At 36.0% G+C, this 15,955-nt stretch overlaps 2 protein-coding genes across 2 annotated transcripts; both read left to right on the plus strand.

Annotated features, from left to right (window-relative positions):
* Nucleotides 1–2,639: 2,639 nt before the first annotated feature.
* LOC149040546 (uncharacterized) lies at nt 2,640–3,605 on the plus strand. Its single transcript, XM_089182475.1, has one exon. The coding sequence runs from the start codon at nt 2,640–2,642 to the stop codon at nt 3,546–3,548; it is 909 nt and encodes a 302-aa protein (XP_089038601.1). The 3' UTR covers nt 3,549–3,605.
* Nucleotides 3,606–13,041: 9,436 nt separating this feature from the next.
* On the plus strand, nt 13,042–13,944 carry LOC149040547 (lysophosphatidic acid receptor 1-B-like). The gene has a single exon (XM_089181573.1). The coding sequence runs from the start codon at nt 13,042–13,044 to the stop codon at nt 13,942–13,944; it is 903 nt and encodes a 300-aa protein (XP_089037699.1).
* Nucleotides 13,945–15,955: the final 2,011 nt, after the last annotated feature.

Here is a 15,955-nt window from a genome sequence, read left to right on the forward strand (position 1 = left end):
TTAAGATGTGATATTACAAAAAAAAATCAGACTGTCTACTTTATGATTATTCTTTTGAGGTACAGAAAATAAAGTCTTTAATTAAAAAATTCTTACCAACTTTCAACAACGCAGTCTTTATATAACTACATGTAAAAGATGCACGGTCTTCACCATCGCCTTAAAGATTTCTGTTCATTAAACTTCTACGCTGTTATCTTGCGGATACTTCATTGGAAATATAATCCAAACCTGTAATTAATAACTTGAGTTAAGATATTCAATAAGGAACCAAGTTTTCAAGAGAAGTTTATTTTTAACAAAAGAAAAAAGAAATGAAAAATCGACTGAAGAAGATGATTGCTTCCTCTTTGATATAACTTCTCCTAGGCCTGTAAACACCAAAAGCTTTCAAAGCTTTCAACACTCCATTCAAGGTTTCTAGAAACTATTCTTCTTCATTTGGTATTCAGGTATTGATTCCCCAGAGGAGGCTGTTTTGTCGGCGGTTTGGATTCACTTAGATACAGAACCTTGTTTGAATTAACGACGAACAGGTGTAGTATAGCTCATCTGTTGTTCCTGTTCACCTGCACTCAAAACGTCTTCCGACTGAAGAAATGTAAAATGGTTTACATAGCCTGATGTAAACACGCGGGAGGTTGGGGGCACACGAGATAAGCGTAGGAAACCACCAAGCGAAGCGGAGTGGTTTCCAGCTTATCGAGTGTTCTCCCAACCTCCTGCGTGTTTACATCAGGCTATGTAAACACGGAAACCATTTTACATTTATTTTATAAAATAACTAATGAAAGAGGAACGAAAACCGTGTTTACATACGCTCATGTAAAATGGTTTTATGGCCAATCAGAGCGCGCGTACTATTTGAATTATTTTATAAATTTAGATATCATATGTCGGAGATTTAGAAAACTAATTTCGAGTCTTACAGTGCAACGACTTCAACCGGGGCCACCCAAGGTTATTTAACCAATCAGAAGCTGATTCGTTAAGAAAGAATTTCGACTTTGTGGTTTTAAAAGCCAATCAGATTTGTTCCTAAATTTAACTTGGCGGTGGGAACAGACGCGACAGATCCTAAAATACAAGTATCCTGAAGCGACCGCGATCAAACTTCGGGATTTACTGACCGGTCAAAATTTAAAAACAAGTAGAAAACAAGAAATGGCTTTTATTCCAACCGAAGTACTTCGTTGTCAGTGAGGTATGTTCATAAGATTTCAATTGTTTACAAACTCTGACATCGGTGAGATGAGGTATAACCAGGCAAAATGGGTGGAGAGAAGTTATGGAAAATCCTTTGTCAGCCTGTGAAAAATTTTAGAATTTTAGCTATTTTTTCCACTTTTATTGCTTATGAAACAGGTGATGAATTTGTGACGTCTTGTGAAAAGCCCGTTGCTTCTCAGCCTTCGTTACTCGTTCGTGACGAGAGGATTAGTTTCATTACCGAGTACAACATTTGCCATGTTAAAGAGAGGATTTGATCCCCTCTTGCCATCTTTGTTATCATATTTACGCACATCGACAATCTTTTACAATGTGGAACATTTTAGTTTGTTTCTAATTATGCTTATAAAACGATTAAGGCAACTGAGATCTATTGTATAAGGGCTTTTGCTTACTCAAAGTATTTCAAACTTCCGGATATGTATTGCACCAAAAAATAGGAACATGAAATTGAGTCAAAGCACAAAAGAAAGGTAGCAAATATAATTCTGTTGCTATGGTAATTCGGAAAAACTGATAAGTTTTTTCGGCATTGCACTCTTCCTCAGCATGCTGCTTTCTTTTCTATTTGAAAACCGCCCTTTCTGCATTTGACTTAAACTCAATTCGTTGAAGGTTAGAAACACTTTCGTTATCAGTGAGGTAAGTTCAAAATATTCTTAAGATCCGTTCGCAAATTCTGCCTTCGATGTGAAGAGGAAAACTGCATCAATATAGACGGAAATATGTCATTGATAATCTAAACGATCGTAACGCTACGAAAAAGACCGCTTTCTCTAGTTTGTTGCTTATGATATTGACAAAGGAAGAAATTTATCGGAAGTGAGAATAGACAATGATTAAACTTTATAGGTGTCGAAAAGAAAACATAAGAGATGCTTTTCCTTTTAAAAATGTTATTAATATTTCAACCCATCTACAGTTAATTTGTCTTTGAAATTTTCAAGGCGATAACAACAACAACTGTATTTCTAAAAGCGGCACCGAGAAGAGGAGCAGGTCTTTCTACTCAGTCTTTCTACTGTATTTCCAGAAGATCTTTAAATTTTTGTCGCCGTCTGTTTTAAAGGCTTTAAATTTCGTTCAAGCAATTGAGATCCCTAGTGGCAAAGCTTTCCGCTTATTCAGTGAATATCGAAAAATTTTTATACTATTAAATGCGCCTTTATCGAAATAAAAAGCAGGAACAGGCTAAATGATTAAATTTCCGAATATGAATCTCACATAAAGAAACATGAGGATCAGCTTAAGTTAATGGACGAAACTAAGGTTTTCAAAACACGTTAAAGAAGCGTCAAAAGCAATATTTGACTTATTTCTTTATTGAGAATATTGAATTTGTATTTCATTTTATCTCTAATTGAACTGTTTTCTGTTATTTTTATGGCAGCTAACAGAGCTCGGAGAAAATGGAGCCTTTCTCCTCAGCTTCAGAGTGCATTCCATGGCTTGTGGTCCTCATCATCGAATGTCTGGTCATTGTCATCCTTAATATCATCACCATTGCTGTTTTTGTGAAGAAGAAGCGGCAGCTACAGCGGCGGAGTACATATTTGATCATCCATCTAGCTATAGTCGAAGTCTTGGTGGGCGCAGTCTCTGGGCCGCTGCAGATTGAAATAAAAATGGAGTGGCTCTGTCCTCTATGGAATTACAGACGAAATACTCTTTGGTCTCATCGTTTATCTTTTTTATTTCTACATTTATTCTATTTCACTTCCCTTACAAATCTCATTGCCATTTCCTTAGAACGGCTACACGCAACATTTTGTCCATTCAGGCATCGCTTTGTAAGGAAATTGGTTTATAGAGCCATGATTATTGTCATTTGGTTAATAGCTATTGTTAGAGAAGTCGCCCAAATTTTCTTATGGGAAATAGGTTATTTCGAGGTAATTAATGCATACTTGTATCTCCCATTTTATGCAGTTTCTCTATTCGTTATCTGTGTATCTTACATCCTCATTGTTATCAAAGTGCGATGTAGTCGTCATCCCCAATTCCATTCTAGGTCCAAAAGAGAAAGAAAACTGACGGGCACTGCGCTTATCGTCTCACTTGTATCTTTACTTTGTCTTCTACCAGGGACAATGTATGTAGCATGTATTCACCTTTCCTCTTCTTGTTTTATGATGTATTTTCATATTAAGATGGCTGTGGTAGTTCTATTCTTAGCTAACTCACTTGTAAATCCTATTATTTACGCTCTTCGGATGCCAGGATTCAGAGAAGGTTTATTACAGCTAGTTTACAGGGTCCCAGACCTTCTTCGTATCGCCCTAGCAAACCTGCCACTTCGCAACCTTTGGAGAGCGTAGATGGATGGTAGGAAAACTATATATGAAATTTTTCTTTTAAATAACTTTAACTTCTTAGCCGAGCAACATGCATTTCCATTTCATTTTTTGGTGATACGAGAGTAGACTAAGGATAGAAACGGTAAAAACATCTAAATGATTAAAATGAAAAGCGATGCACCTAGAAAACTAAACAAAGATATAAGTGCAACGATTAGTGAGCTTCCGGTCAGTTAGGTTTTTCTTTGAGTGGAACGAAAAAATCATCGAGGAGTCTTCAAATGTAAAAAAATTGAAATCACTATGAAGAGAGAATACTTTATTTTCCCATTGGAGTTACTCTTAAATTAAGTAGGGGAGATGCACCGATAGATCTAGAGAAATAAATGTCACCGTGTTATTCTATTCTAGTTTTGTCGGCTGCGTCACTTTTCCTCTTTAATATTACATGTTCTCAGGTATTAACCGACAGCTTTTAAAAATTCAACTTTAGGATCTAGGAAATGGCTCATCTCCGATAGTATTTTGCAGTTTAATTACGATAAAGTAAAGGACTTCGTCCAAATTAACTCAATACAGCAAGTGTATGCTTCCATCCAAAATTTCGGTTCAGCTGCACTCAACTTAACATGCTCTAATTACGATCCCGCCTGTGGGACAGTGAAACGCAAGTCTGTCAATAAATGTCTTATTCATGAAAGTATATTTAATTTAAGATGTGAGATTACAACTGTATTAGTTTTAAAACAGTAAGACTGTCTAATTTATGATTATACTTTTGAAGTCTTGTCCAGTATGTTTGCATTACTTATGACCTACCTTGTAAGAAATTTAAGTCATTAATTAAGAAATTATTACCAACTTTCAGCAACGCAATTTTTATGTAACTCCATATTATAGGATGCACGGTCTTTATCACGGCTTTAAAGATTTCTGTTAGTAAAACTTCTACCCATGTATCTTGCGAATACTTAATTGGAAATAACATCCACAGCTGTAATTAATAACCTGAGTTAAGTTAGGCGATTTCTTAAACTGAATATAATAAGGAACCAAGTTTACAGGAGAAGTTTATTTTCAAAAAAAGAAAATGACTAGTTCAGTGCAGATATAAGAATGTAAAATCGATCAGAGAAGTTTTTTAAAAGAATAGAGATAATTTTTTGGACCATTCATAAGTACGAACACTAAAAAAATGCCTCGTATTTCAGTTTTGAAATGTTTTCTCAGCCACTTAAATTGCCTTGCTCTGTGATATAATCTCTCCTGTAAACACTAAAAGCTTTTTTTAATGAAACATCCACGGGATTTGAGAGCAGACACCACCAAGGCAAACACAACATCGACGGAAAATTACCAGTCAACGGAACGTGCACTTACTATAAATGATTCAGTTCATGTTAGTTGGTCATCTCAAGAAGAGAACTAATTTTTGTAATGAAACAAACATGGCTTTTTCATCACGATTTTACATGTTTTACGCTATATTAAATCTGAAAAGGAAAAAATATGAACGATCAAGACAAGTAAATCTAATTATGTCGCGATTCATACTCAAAATTAGTTTGTCATAAGATAAAAACGCACAGTCTAAAATGAACCAACACCCTAAGAGAGATGGAACCAAATTAAAAAAAGGAGAGGTTCTAATGAGCAAGAAGCTTCCATTTCATTCACAAGCGAGACTTCCGATTTTCCGATTTAAGGGGGCGGGAAATAATTTTTAGTTTCACGTGAAAAAAATCAAATGGAGCAATGTTTATTAAGTTTTGTTAGTTTAATTAATTGTCTCGCTTTTAAATAGAAAAGTTAACAAACATCACTTTAACTTCTAAGTCGAGCAACATGCGTTTTCATCCTATTTTTTGGTTCTCTTTAAAATCTTAACATGAGTAAGAAAAACTACGCAGGTGACATACGAACAAATAATTGATACAATATAGTTTTGCCTTTTAATAAAAGCAGTATACTCAACTTTTTCGACGTTGTGATCATTTGCATGACAGCTTGACCTGAACCAAAATAAATGCGACTTTTAACAAGCCTAAGATGAATATCTTAGAGGGACTTTACCACCCCACTCCCAGCCCCTCCCCAACCCCCATATGTTAACGAGGCTGCGTGAAGACTAAAAAAGTTTTCTACTGTCTAATTGAAAAACACTTTGCTCAAGGCAAAGCAAAGCAAAAATGTGCGCGAGTGAAAAAGTCAAAATCGTATTTACAACCCCTTGAATAACCACAGCTATCATATGGACGGGAGTGTTTTAACGGGAACTTAGGGACTCTCATATGTTAACGAGGCTGCGTAAATACTAAAAGTGTTCTACTGCCTAATTGAAAAGCACTTTAGGCAAAGCAAAGCGATGCAAAAATGTGCACACTCGTAATATCAATACGACCACCACATCCCTGTACCGAGTGGCGTATTTTTCTTATGTAACACGTGATGTGATGATATTGAGCCAGAAAACTTAGCCACTGCAACCACATATAAATTGGGAGTCCTATGTTTCAAAAAGGCTGATTAGTTCAAAAAAGGAATTTTCAAAGCTATCAATATACGAGTCTTATAGTTCAGTGTATTAGATCAGCTACTTCAGTGCAAAGAATATTAATGTTGATAAAAGAGCAAATTATCTTGCCGAAATTAAAATCTTACCGTACATTTCATAAGAAAGGCATCAAGAAACATTCCATCCAGGCTTCGTTTTACAACTGGGTTTATCATATCTAGGTTTTGGATTGATTGGCAAACAGAAGTAAGACTCCTGCAGTTTTAAAGAGTTGAAGTACGTGATCCATAAAGTGTTTAGATGAGAGTCTATCGTTATGATGTTCCAAACACGTGTGTAGTTTTGAGAAATATACTTTACAAAAGCAATGGATAACCTCTTCCCGAGTTCCCACTAGTTCACCGAAACTGGCCAGGGTGAATAATCGTGCACTGAGCAAGTACTCCAAAGTTCTGCTTTTCGGGTTTAAATAACTCCTTTTATCATACTTCCGAAGAGTTTTCTTTCGCTTTGAGTGTAACGAAAAATAATCGACGATGATGATTGAATTTACCTATCATTTTGCCCCTTTAATGTTATATATTCTCATTGACTAACCGACAGCTTTTAAAAAATTCAACTCTATGATCTAGGAAATAGCTCATTTCCCATAATATTTTGCAGTTTGACTATAATAAAGTAAAGGACCTAGTCTAAATTAACGCAATACAGTACATAATGTCTTATCCATGAAAATAGTTTTTAATTTACGATATGAAATTACAACAAAAAATGAGACTGTCTAATTTATGATTATTCTTTTGAGGCCCTGTCTAGTATGTTTGCTTTACTTATGACCTACCTTCTTGGAAAGTAAAGTCTTTAATTAAGAAATTATTACCAACTTCCAGAGACGCAGTGTCTATGTAATTACATGTTAAACGATGCACAGTGTTTACCATCGCTATGAACATTTCTATTCATAAAACCTTTAAAAGAAAATGACTAGTTCAGTGCAGACATAAGAAATGTAAAATCGACTAAAGAAAAATTTTAAAATGAAAAGCAGATGTTGTGCACCGTAGTAATAAGCATTAAAAAATCTCTGGTATTTCAATTTTGAAATGGTTTCTCGGCCAGTTAAATTGCCTTCTTCAGTGATGTTACTTCTCCTGTAAACATCAAAAGCTTTTAAAACTCCATTAAAGATTTCTAGAAACTATTCATCTCCGTTTATTTGATATTCAGGTATTGTTCTCTAGACGAAGCTGTTTTGCAGGCTGCTTGGGTTCACATAGATACGGAACTTTCTTTGAATTAACGACGTACAGGTTTAGAACAGTTTACCTGTTGTTCCTGTTCAGCTGCACTCAGAACGTCTTACAACATCTAGATATTATATGTCAGACATTTGGCTGATTTGTCTTTGAAATTTTCAAAAACAATATCAACCGTATTTTTGATAACAGCTACGAGAAGAGGAGAAGCTCTTTCTACTGTATTTCTGGCAGATTAGTTATACAATTTGTGTTGCTATCTTGTTTTGTAGGCCATACCTTTCCTTCAAGCAATTAAGATCACTAGTAAGCAGCTTTCCGCTGATTCGGTGAACATCGAAAAAGTTCTATATTATTAAATTCGCCTTTATCGAAAGAAAAAGAAAAGGAATAGGCTGAATGATTAAATTTTCAGATATAAATTTTGCATAAAAAAAAACACGAGGATCAGTTTAAGTCAATGGACGAAGCTTAGTTGATCAAAAACCAAAAAACGTATTCTATTCTATTACTTTCATAGCAGCCAACAGAGCTCAGAGAAAATGCAGCCTCTCTACTCAGCTTCGCAGTGTATTTCATGACTTGTGGTCCTCATCATCGAATGTCTGGCCACAGTCACCCTAAATATCATCACCATTGTTGTTTTTGTGAAGAAGAAGCGTCAGCTACAGCGGCGGAGTACATATTTGATCATCCATCTGGCGATAGTCGATCTCTTGGTGGGCGTAGTCTCTGGTCCGCTACAGATTGAAATAGAAATGTCGCAGTTCTGTCCTTTATGGAATCACAGACAAAAGACTATTTCGTCTCAGCATTTATCTTTTGCATTTGTATATTTATTCTCGTCCACTTCCCTTACAAATCTTATGGCTATTCCGTTAGAACGGCTACACACCACATTTTGTGCATTCAGGTATAGCTTTGTGAGGAAATGGGTTTATAGAGCAATAATTATTGTCATTTGGTTAATACCTATTGTTAGAGAAGCTGCTCAAATTTCTTACTTACTTGTATATCCTATTTTATGCAGTTTCTCTTTTTGTTATCCGTGTATCTTACATCCTCATTGCTATAAAAGTACGATGTAGTCGTCATCCTCAATTCCATTCTAGGTCCAAAAGAGAAAGAAAACTGACGGGTACTGCGCTTATCGTCTCACTTGTATCTTTACTTTGTTTTCCACCAGCGATGATATATGTAGCGTGTCTTCGCGTTTCCTTCACTTGTTTCAGAAATTTTCATATTAATATCGCTGTGTTAGTTCTATTTTTAGGTAACTCACTTGTAAATCCTATAATTTATGCTCTTCGGATGCCAGGATTCAGAGAAGGTTTATCAGAGCTATTTTACAGGGTCCTAGACCTTTCTGGCGGCCCAGCAAACCTACCACTTCGTAACCCTAGGAGAGCTTAGATAAATGGTAAATAACTTTAAATTAGTCGAGATCATGCATTTCCATCTTAGTTTTTTAAAAAAAAAACTACGCAGGTGAAATACAAACAGATAATTGACACAGCATAATTTTTCCTTTGAATAAATACAGTATACTAAACTTACTCGACGTTGTGATCATTTGCATGACAGCTTGACTTGAACCCAAATAAAATCGACTTTTAACAAGCCCGGGATGAATAACTTAGAGGGACTCTTCCACACCCTCCCCCTCACCTTAAATGTTAAGGAGGCTGCGTGAACACTAAAAAAATCTTCTATTTCCTAATTGAAAAACACTTTGCCCAAAGCAAAGCAATACAAAAATGTGCGCGAGTGAAAAATCCAGGTCCTGAGAATTCCAGAGGGTATACTGGTAAACCGTAATTTTTCCAAAGCTGTGTTTATTGAGTCGATAAGGTTGAAGTATTATTTTATCAGTGATCCACCCATTCAGGGAGACTTGATAAAATCGCTGGTATCAATAACAATGAAGTGAACAAAGAACTTAGCGATATGGCATCCGTAGCACTTTCATTTGCGCGACGAAGTGAAACATTCAAAATGACGTTTAGTTTGTTTACTTTGTTTACGTGTACTGTGAAATTTTAAAGGCTGCAAATTTTTATCAAAAATTCATTCACTTTACCGAAATCAACCCATCACCGTGGATTAACTCACAAGTAGGGTAAAACGAAACAAATATCTCATGCAAAACATTAACTGTTGGAATATTTACCGTGGTTTTATGTCACGGTTATTTTTAAAGCAGGTTTTATTCCATAGCTATTCGAGTTACCCTGCATCGGCGGACGACCCCTTGTCAATTTGTTTTTTTTTACTGACAACTAATTACCGTAGTAAAACGATAATTTTTAAGATTTGATTTAACAACCTTTTCGTCATCTTTTGATGTCAAAAGATTTCCTCGACCACTTTATCGTCGCGTTTTATTGCGTTTGGCAGAAAACAAGAGGGAAAAATCATTAAACGAAGCAGAAAATTAGCCACCGCAACCACATTTCAATTGGGAGTCTTGAGTTTCAAAAAGGCTGATTTGTTTAAAAGAGGAATTTCTAGCAAAGCCATCAATACACGAGTCCTATAGTTCAGTGTATTAGATCAGTTACTTCAGTGCAAAGAATATTAATATTTTTATAAAGAGGAAATTATCTTGCCGAAATTAAAATCTTGCCGTTCATTTCACAAGAAAGGCTTCAAGAAACGTTCGTTCTATATGCTTCTTTTTATGGGCAACTGCGTCTATGATGTCTACGTTTCGGATTGATTGGCAAGTAGAAGTAAGACTGCCGCAGTTTTAAAGAATTGAAGTGCGTGATCGACAAAAGTGTTTAAATGAGAGTCTATGTTTATAGTCTAAACACGGTTGTGTTGTTATATACACGCCTGTATTTTTTTAGAAATATACTTTACAAAAGCAATGAAGGACTCTTTGCCGAAACCGTCCAGGGTGAATGATCGTGCATTGAGAGAGTACTCCAAAGTTCTGCATTTCCGGTTTAAATAACTCCTATTATCGTTCTCCCCCACCCCTCAACCCATTCGAGAGAAAGTAAGGCAATATAATCATAATTCCTCACTTGAATTGCCTCATTATGTATATATTTCCATACGTTTTAAATACAGTCTTCAAAAGTTTGGATTCGTTTCTGTAAATTATGTAAATGAAAGCAAAAACTCCAGAAGAAAATCGTCTCAAACAAAGACTATAGGAGCCAAAAACGCCTCAAAAATATCGCGTAGTGTCTTTGGTTATTATATGATCTGGGATCTGCAATATGGTTACGCGATACGCTCCAATCTCTGAATCGAGTTCTGGCTGAGCGTAGACGAGAAAACCCATATGAGAGTTAACTAACGATAGAAACGGAAGGAACATCCAAACGACTAAAATAAAAAGCAATGCATTTTGTCGCTTTTAGAAAACTAAATAGCGATACACGTGCAACGATTAGTGTGCTTTCTTTCAGTTTTCTTTCTCTCTGAGTGGGAAAAAAAACGTTATCGAAGATGATGACTGAAATACCCTAACCAGCAACTGCACAAATGACTAAGAGAGAAATTAGATTAGAAATTAGAAATTAGAAATTAGAATAAACTTATAACTGCAGCTGCTTGCCATCAGAGGCATTAGAACCACCACTTTGAATGTAGCCGATAACCAAATTATAAATATTTGTTGAAAAAAGGGGAAAAGGGGAAAGGCAGAACGTCGAGTTTCCAAATGGCATGTATCAAAAAAATCGGAATCATCATGAGGAGAGAGTACTACGTTTTTCCACTGGAGTTAGAGTTAAATTAAATACAAGTACAGCGGTAGATTAAAAGAAATAAATGTCACCGTGTTATTTTATTTTCTAAAGTTTTCTCGGCTGGATCATTTTTTCCACTTTAATATTATATATTCTTAGGTACTAACTAACAGCTTTTAAAAATTTGATCTAGGAAATAGCTCATCTCCGATAGCATTTTGCAGTTTGACCATGATAAAGTAAAGGACTTAGTCTAAATTAACGCAATTCAGGTGTTTGCTTCAATCCATAATTTCGGTTCAGCTGCACTAAAATTAACATACTCTAATTACTTCCTTTATGATCCTGCCTGTGAGATAGTGAACGTGAGGCTGTCAATAAATGTCTTATTCATGGGAATATTTTAAAGTTACGATCAGACAACAACTGTATTAGTTTCAAAAAATTAGATCGTCGAATTTATGTTGATACTCTTGAAATTCTGTCCAGTATGTTTGCTTTACTTATGACCTACCTTGCAAGAAAATTAGGCTACTAATTAAGAGATTATTACTGAATGAAAAATCGACTAAAGAAGATTTTTTAAAGGAAATAAAAAAATTTTGTGGACCATAATAAACAACATTAAAAAGACATGCCTCATATTTAAATTTTGAAATGTTTGCTAGGCAAGTTAAATTGCCTTCTTCAGTGATATAAATCATCCTGTAGATACCAAGAGGTTTAAAAACTCCTTTCAAGGTTTCTAGAAACTATTCATCATCGTTTATTTGATATTCATGTCCAGGTATTGATTCTCCAGACGAAGCTGTTTCGCCGGCGTTTATGGTTATACGTAGATACGGAACTTTCTTTAAATTAACGACGTGTAGGTGTAGAACAGCTTGCCTGTTGTTCCTGTTTAGCTGCACTCAGAACGTCATCCGATATCTAGATATCATATGTCAGACATTTGCAAAACTAATTTCGAGTCTTGATAGTGGTGTGTTAATTCGCTATCACTATTCCTTGGCTCGTTGTTTTCTTATTCATTCGGAAAACCACCTTTAGTCAAATTCGACTTGACTTGTTTAGAGGATACGAAGTACTTCGTTATCAGTGAGGTATGTTCGTAGGATTTCATTCGTTTAGAAACTCTAGTTTTGGTGAGATGAGGTAAGCGAGTTGAAATGGGTGGAAAGAAGTTTGCACTCTTCCTCAGCATGCTTCTTTCTTTTCCATTTGAAAACCGCCCTTTCCGCAATTGACTCAAACTTAATCCTTTAAAAGATAGAAACAATTTCGTAATCGGTGAGGTAATTATAAGTTCAAAATATTCTTAAGATTCGCTTGAAAATTCTGCCTTCGATGGGATGAAGAAAACTGAATTCATATGGACAGAAATATGTCATTGATAATCTTAATAATCTTAGCGCCACGAAAAAGATATCTTACTCTAACTTGTTGCCTATGATATTGACAAAGGAAAAAATTTATGATTAAATGATTAAACTTCCGGGTGTAGGAAATAAAACATAAGAGATGTTTTTCGTTTTAAAAATGTTAGTTATATTTCACCATACCTACGCTTAATTTGTCTTGTAATTTTCAAGGCCGCAGGTAACAAATACAACCGTATTTCTAATAGCGGCACCGGGAAGAGGAGCAGGTTTTTCTACTCAGTCTTTCTACTATATTTCCGGAAGATCTCTAAATTTTTTGTTGCCATCTGTCTTTGGAGGCTATAAATTTCCTTCAAGCAATTGAGATCGCTAGTGAAAAAGCTTTCCGCTTATTCAGTGAACATCGAAAAGTTCTATAATTATTATTAAATTCGTCTTTATCGAAAGAAAGAAAAGGAATAGGCTATGATGTATATTCATATCCGCATAAAGAAACACAAGTATCAGTTTTAGTTAACAGACGAAACTTAATCAAAGCATATTAAAAAAACGTAAAAATTTGACATATTTCTTTATTGAGAATATTGAATTCATTTTTCATTTTATCTCTAATTCAAATATTTCCTGTTATTTTTAAACTGACAGAGTTCAGAGAAAATGCAGCGTTTGTCCTCAGCTTCAGAATGTATTCCATGGCTTGTGGTCCTCATCATCGAGTGTCTGGCCATAGTCATCTTTAATATTATCACCATTGTTATCTTTGTGAAGAAGAAGCGTCAGCTACAGCGGCGGAGCACATATTTGATCATCCATCTGGCGATAGTCGATGCCTTAGTGGGCGTAGTCTCTGGGCCACTACAGATTGAAATAGGAATGTCGCAGTTCTGTCCTCTATGGAATTACAGAAGGGAGACTATTTCGTCTCAGCATTTATCTTTTGCATTTGTATATTTATTCTCGTCCACTTCCCTTACAAATCTTACTGCTATTTCCTTAGAACGGCTACACGCCACATTTTGTCCTCTTGGGCATCGCTTTGTGAGGAAATGGGTTTATAGAGCCATAATTATTGTCATTTGGTTAATAACTATTGTTAGAGAGGTCGCTCAAATTTTCTTAAAGGGAATCGCTGATCGAGCTGTAATTAATACTTACTTGTACATCCTATTTTATGCAGTTTCTCTATGTGTTATCTGGGTATCGTACATCCTCATTGCTATCAAAGTACGATGTAGTCGTCATCCTCAATTTCATTCTAGGTCCAAAAGAGAAAGAAAGCTGACAGGTACTGTGCTTATCGTCACACTTGTATCGTTACTTTGTTTTCTACCAGCGATGATATATGTAGCATGTCTTCGCGTTTCTATCACTTGTTTCAGAAATTTTCATATTGATATGGCTGCGTTAGTTCTATTTTTAGCCAACTCACTTGTAAATCCTATAATATACTCTCTTCGGATGCTAGGATTCAGAGAAGGTTTATTACAAGTTTACAGGGTCCCAGACCTTTCTTGTATCGCCCCAGCAAACCTGCCACTTCGTAACCTTAGAAGAGCATAGATAAATGGTTGGAAAAAGTTTGTTTCTAAATAACTTTAACTTCTTAGTCGAGCAACATGTATTTCCATCTCATCTTTTTGTTCCTATTAAAATCTCAACATGAATAAGATACGGTATAATTTTGCCTTTGAATAAAAACAGTATACTTAACTTACTCGACGTTTTGATCATTGGCGTAACAGCTTCACTTGAACCAAAATAAAAGCGACTTTTAACAAGCTCGGGATAAATAACTTAGAGGGACTCTTCCACACCCTCCCCCACCCCCAAATGTAGAGGAGGCTGCGTGAACACTAAAAAATCTTCTGTTGCCTAATTGAAAAGCACCTTGCGCAAAGCAAAGCAATGCAAAACAACCTCTTGAACAACCATGGTTATTATATGGACGAGATTTTTTACTGGGAACTAAAACACTCACGTTCACACTCGTAATATCAATACGACCACCACATCCCGGAACCGAGTGGCGTATTTTTCGTAAGTAACACGTTAGTGGTGATGTTGAGCAACAATAATAATAATAATAATAATAATAAATAAGATCTTTTGACAGGGAGCCCACGTCACAAAGTGTGGTTTTCAGTGAGGCCCTGCATAAATCTAACGTAAGGATAACAGAAAATATAAATATGGTTATCAAGAAAAGGATAAAAGGGTATAATCAATAGAAGAGACTACATGTTTTTAACAAGACGTCTAAAAACTGAAAAATCGGAAATGTTCCTAATGCCGTCTGGGAGAGCGTTCCAGTCATCTACTGCATGACAAACAAACCGATGCTGACCCCATGTACGCTTTGATTGTGGTTTACAAATGTTGTTATTAAAACGAGTGTTATAATCATGCATGTCTTTAAAATGATTAAAATTAAAATTCCAATCAATTAGTCCATTCAAGGACTTAAAAACCAAAAATAGACGATGAGATCTTCGCCTTTTTTCCAATGTATCCCAACCAAGTAGATCAAGAGCTTCTGTTGCTGATGAACGCTTTGGCATATCTAAAATTAATTTAGCTGCTTTATTCTGGAGTAATTGGATCTTGTTCATCAGAGTGGTGTTGGATTTATCCCCCCAAGTCACATCAGCATAATCAAGGATTGGCAGCACCATGGCTTTTACAAAGAGTTCCCTTGTATTTCTTGGCAGAAGATGTTTTATTCTCTGTAAAACGCCAAGCCTCTGAGACACTTTGGTCTTAATGTAATCCACATGATCAGTCCAAGACAGATTCTCATTGATAATTACGCCCAGATACTTGAACGAATTGACTCTGTCTAACTCCTTCTCCTTGATTGTTAATGTGAACTCTTCTAAGGTGTTAAGTTTCCTTGGACCGCCAATGAGCATGAATTTAGACTTCGAGATATTTAGTGTAAGCTTATGCTCGTAGAGCCACTGAGCTAGCCTGTCCAGATCCTGATTCAACATGGTCTGTAGGTCACGGGCTGATTGAGAAGAGCAGTAGATAGCAGTGTCATCAGCGAATAAGGTGACCGTAGTGTTCCGAAGGACCTTGGGTAGATCGTTGATGTAAATGGCAAATAGTAATGGACCGAGAATAGACCCCTGAGGAACACCAACGGAAACCTTCCGCGCAGGAGAAGAGGCTTGACCAATCACAGTCTTCTGGTAACGAGAGGATAGGTAGGAATGGAACCACTCAAGATTCTTGCTGCGTAACCCTAGATATTTGAGCTTCCTGAGTAAAATGACATGGTCAACGGTGTCGAAGGCCTTCTTCAGATCAATAAAAACTACACCATTTACTAAACCTTTATCCATATTACTTAGCACTTCATCGGTAAACTGCGTTAGAGCTAAAGCGGTAGATCTTGCACGTCTAAAGCCAAACTGGTTCACAGCAAGCAGATTGTTGGAGTCAAGGTAGCCGTAAAGTTGAGAATGAACAGCTCTCTCAATTACTTTACTGACCGTGGGCAGGACAGAAATGGGACGATAGTTATCTTTATCGGACTTATCACCTTCTTTGAAAAGAGCAGTCACTTTCG

The sequence above is a fragment of the Pocillopora damicornis genome, chromosome 9 (genome assembly GCF_964200805.1).
Source record: "Pocillopora damicornis chromosome 9, jaPocDami1.2, whole genome shotgun sequence".
In the NCBI taxonomy this organism is placed as follows: Eukaryota; Metazoa; Cnidaria; class Anthozoa; order Scleractinia; family Pocilloporidae; genus Pocillopora; species Pocillopora damicornis.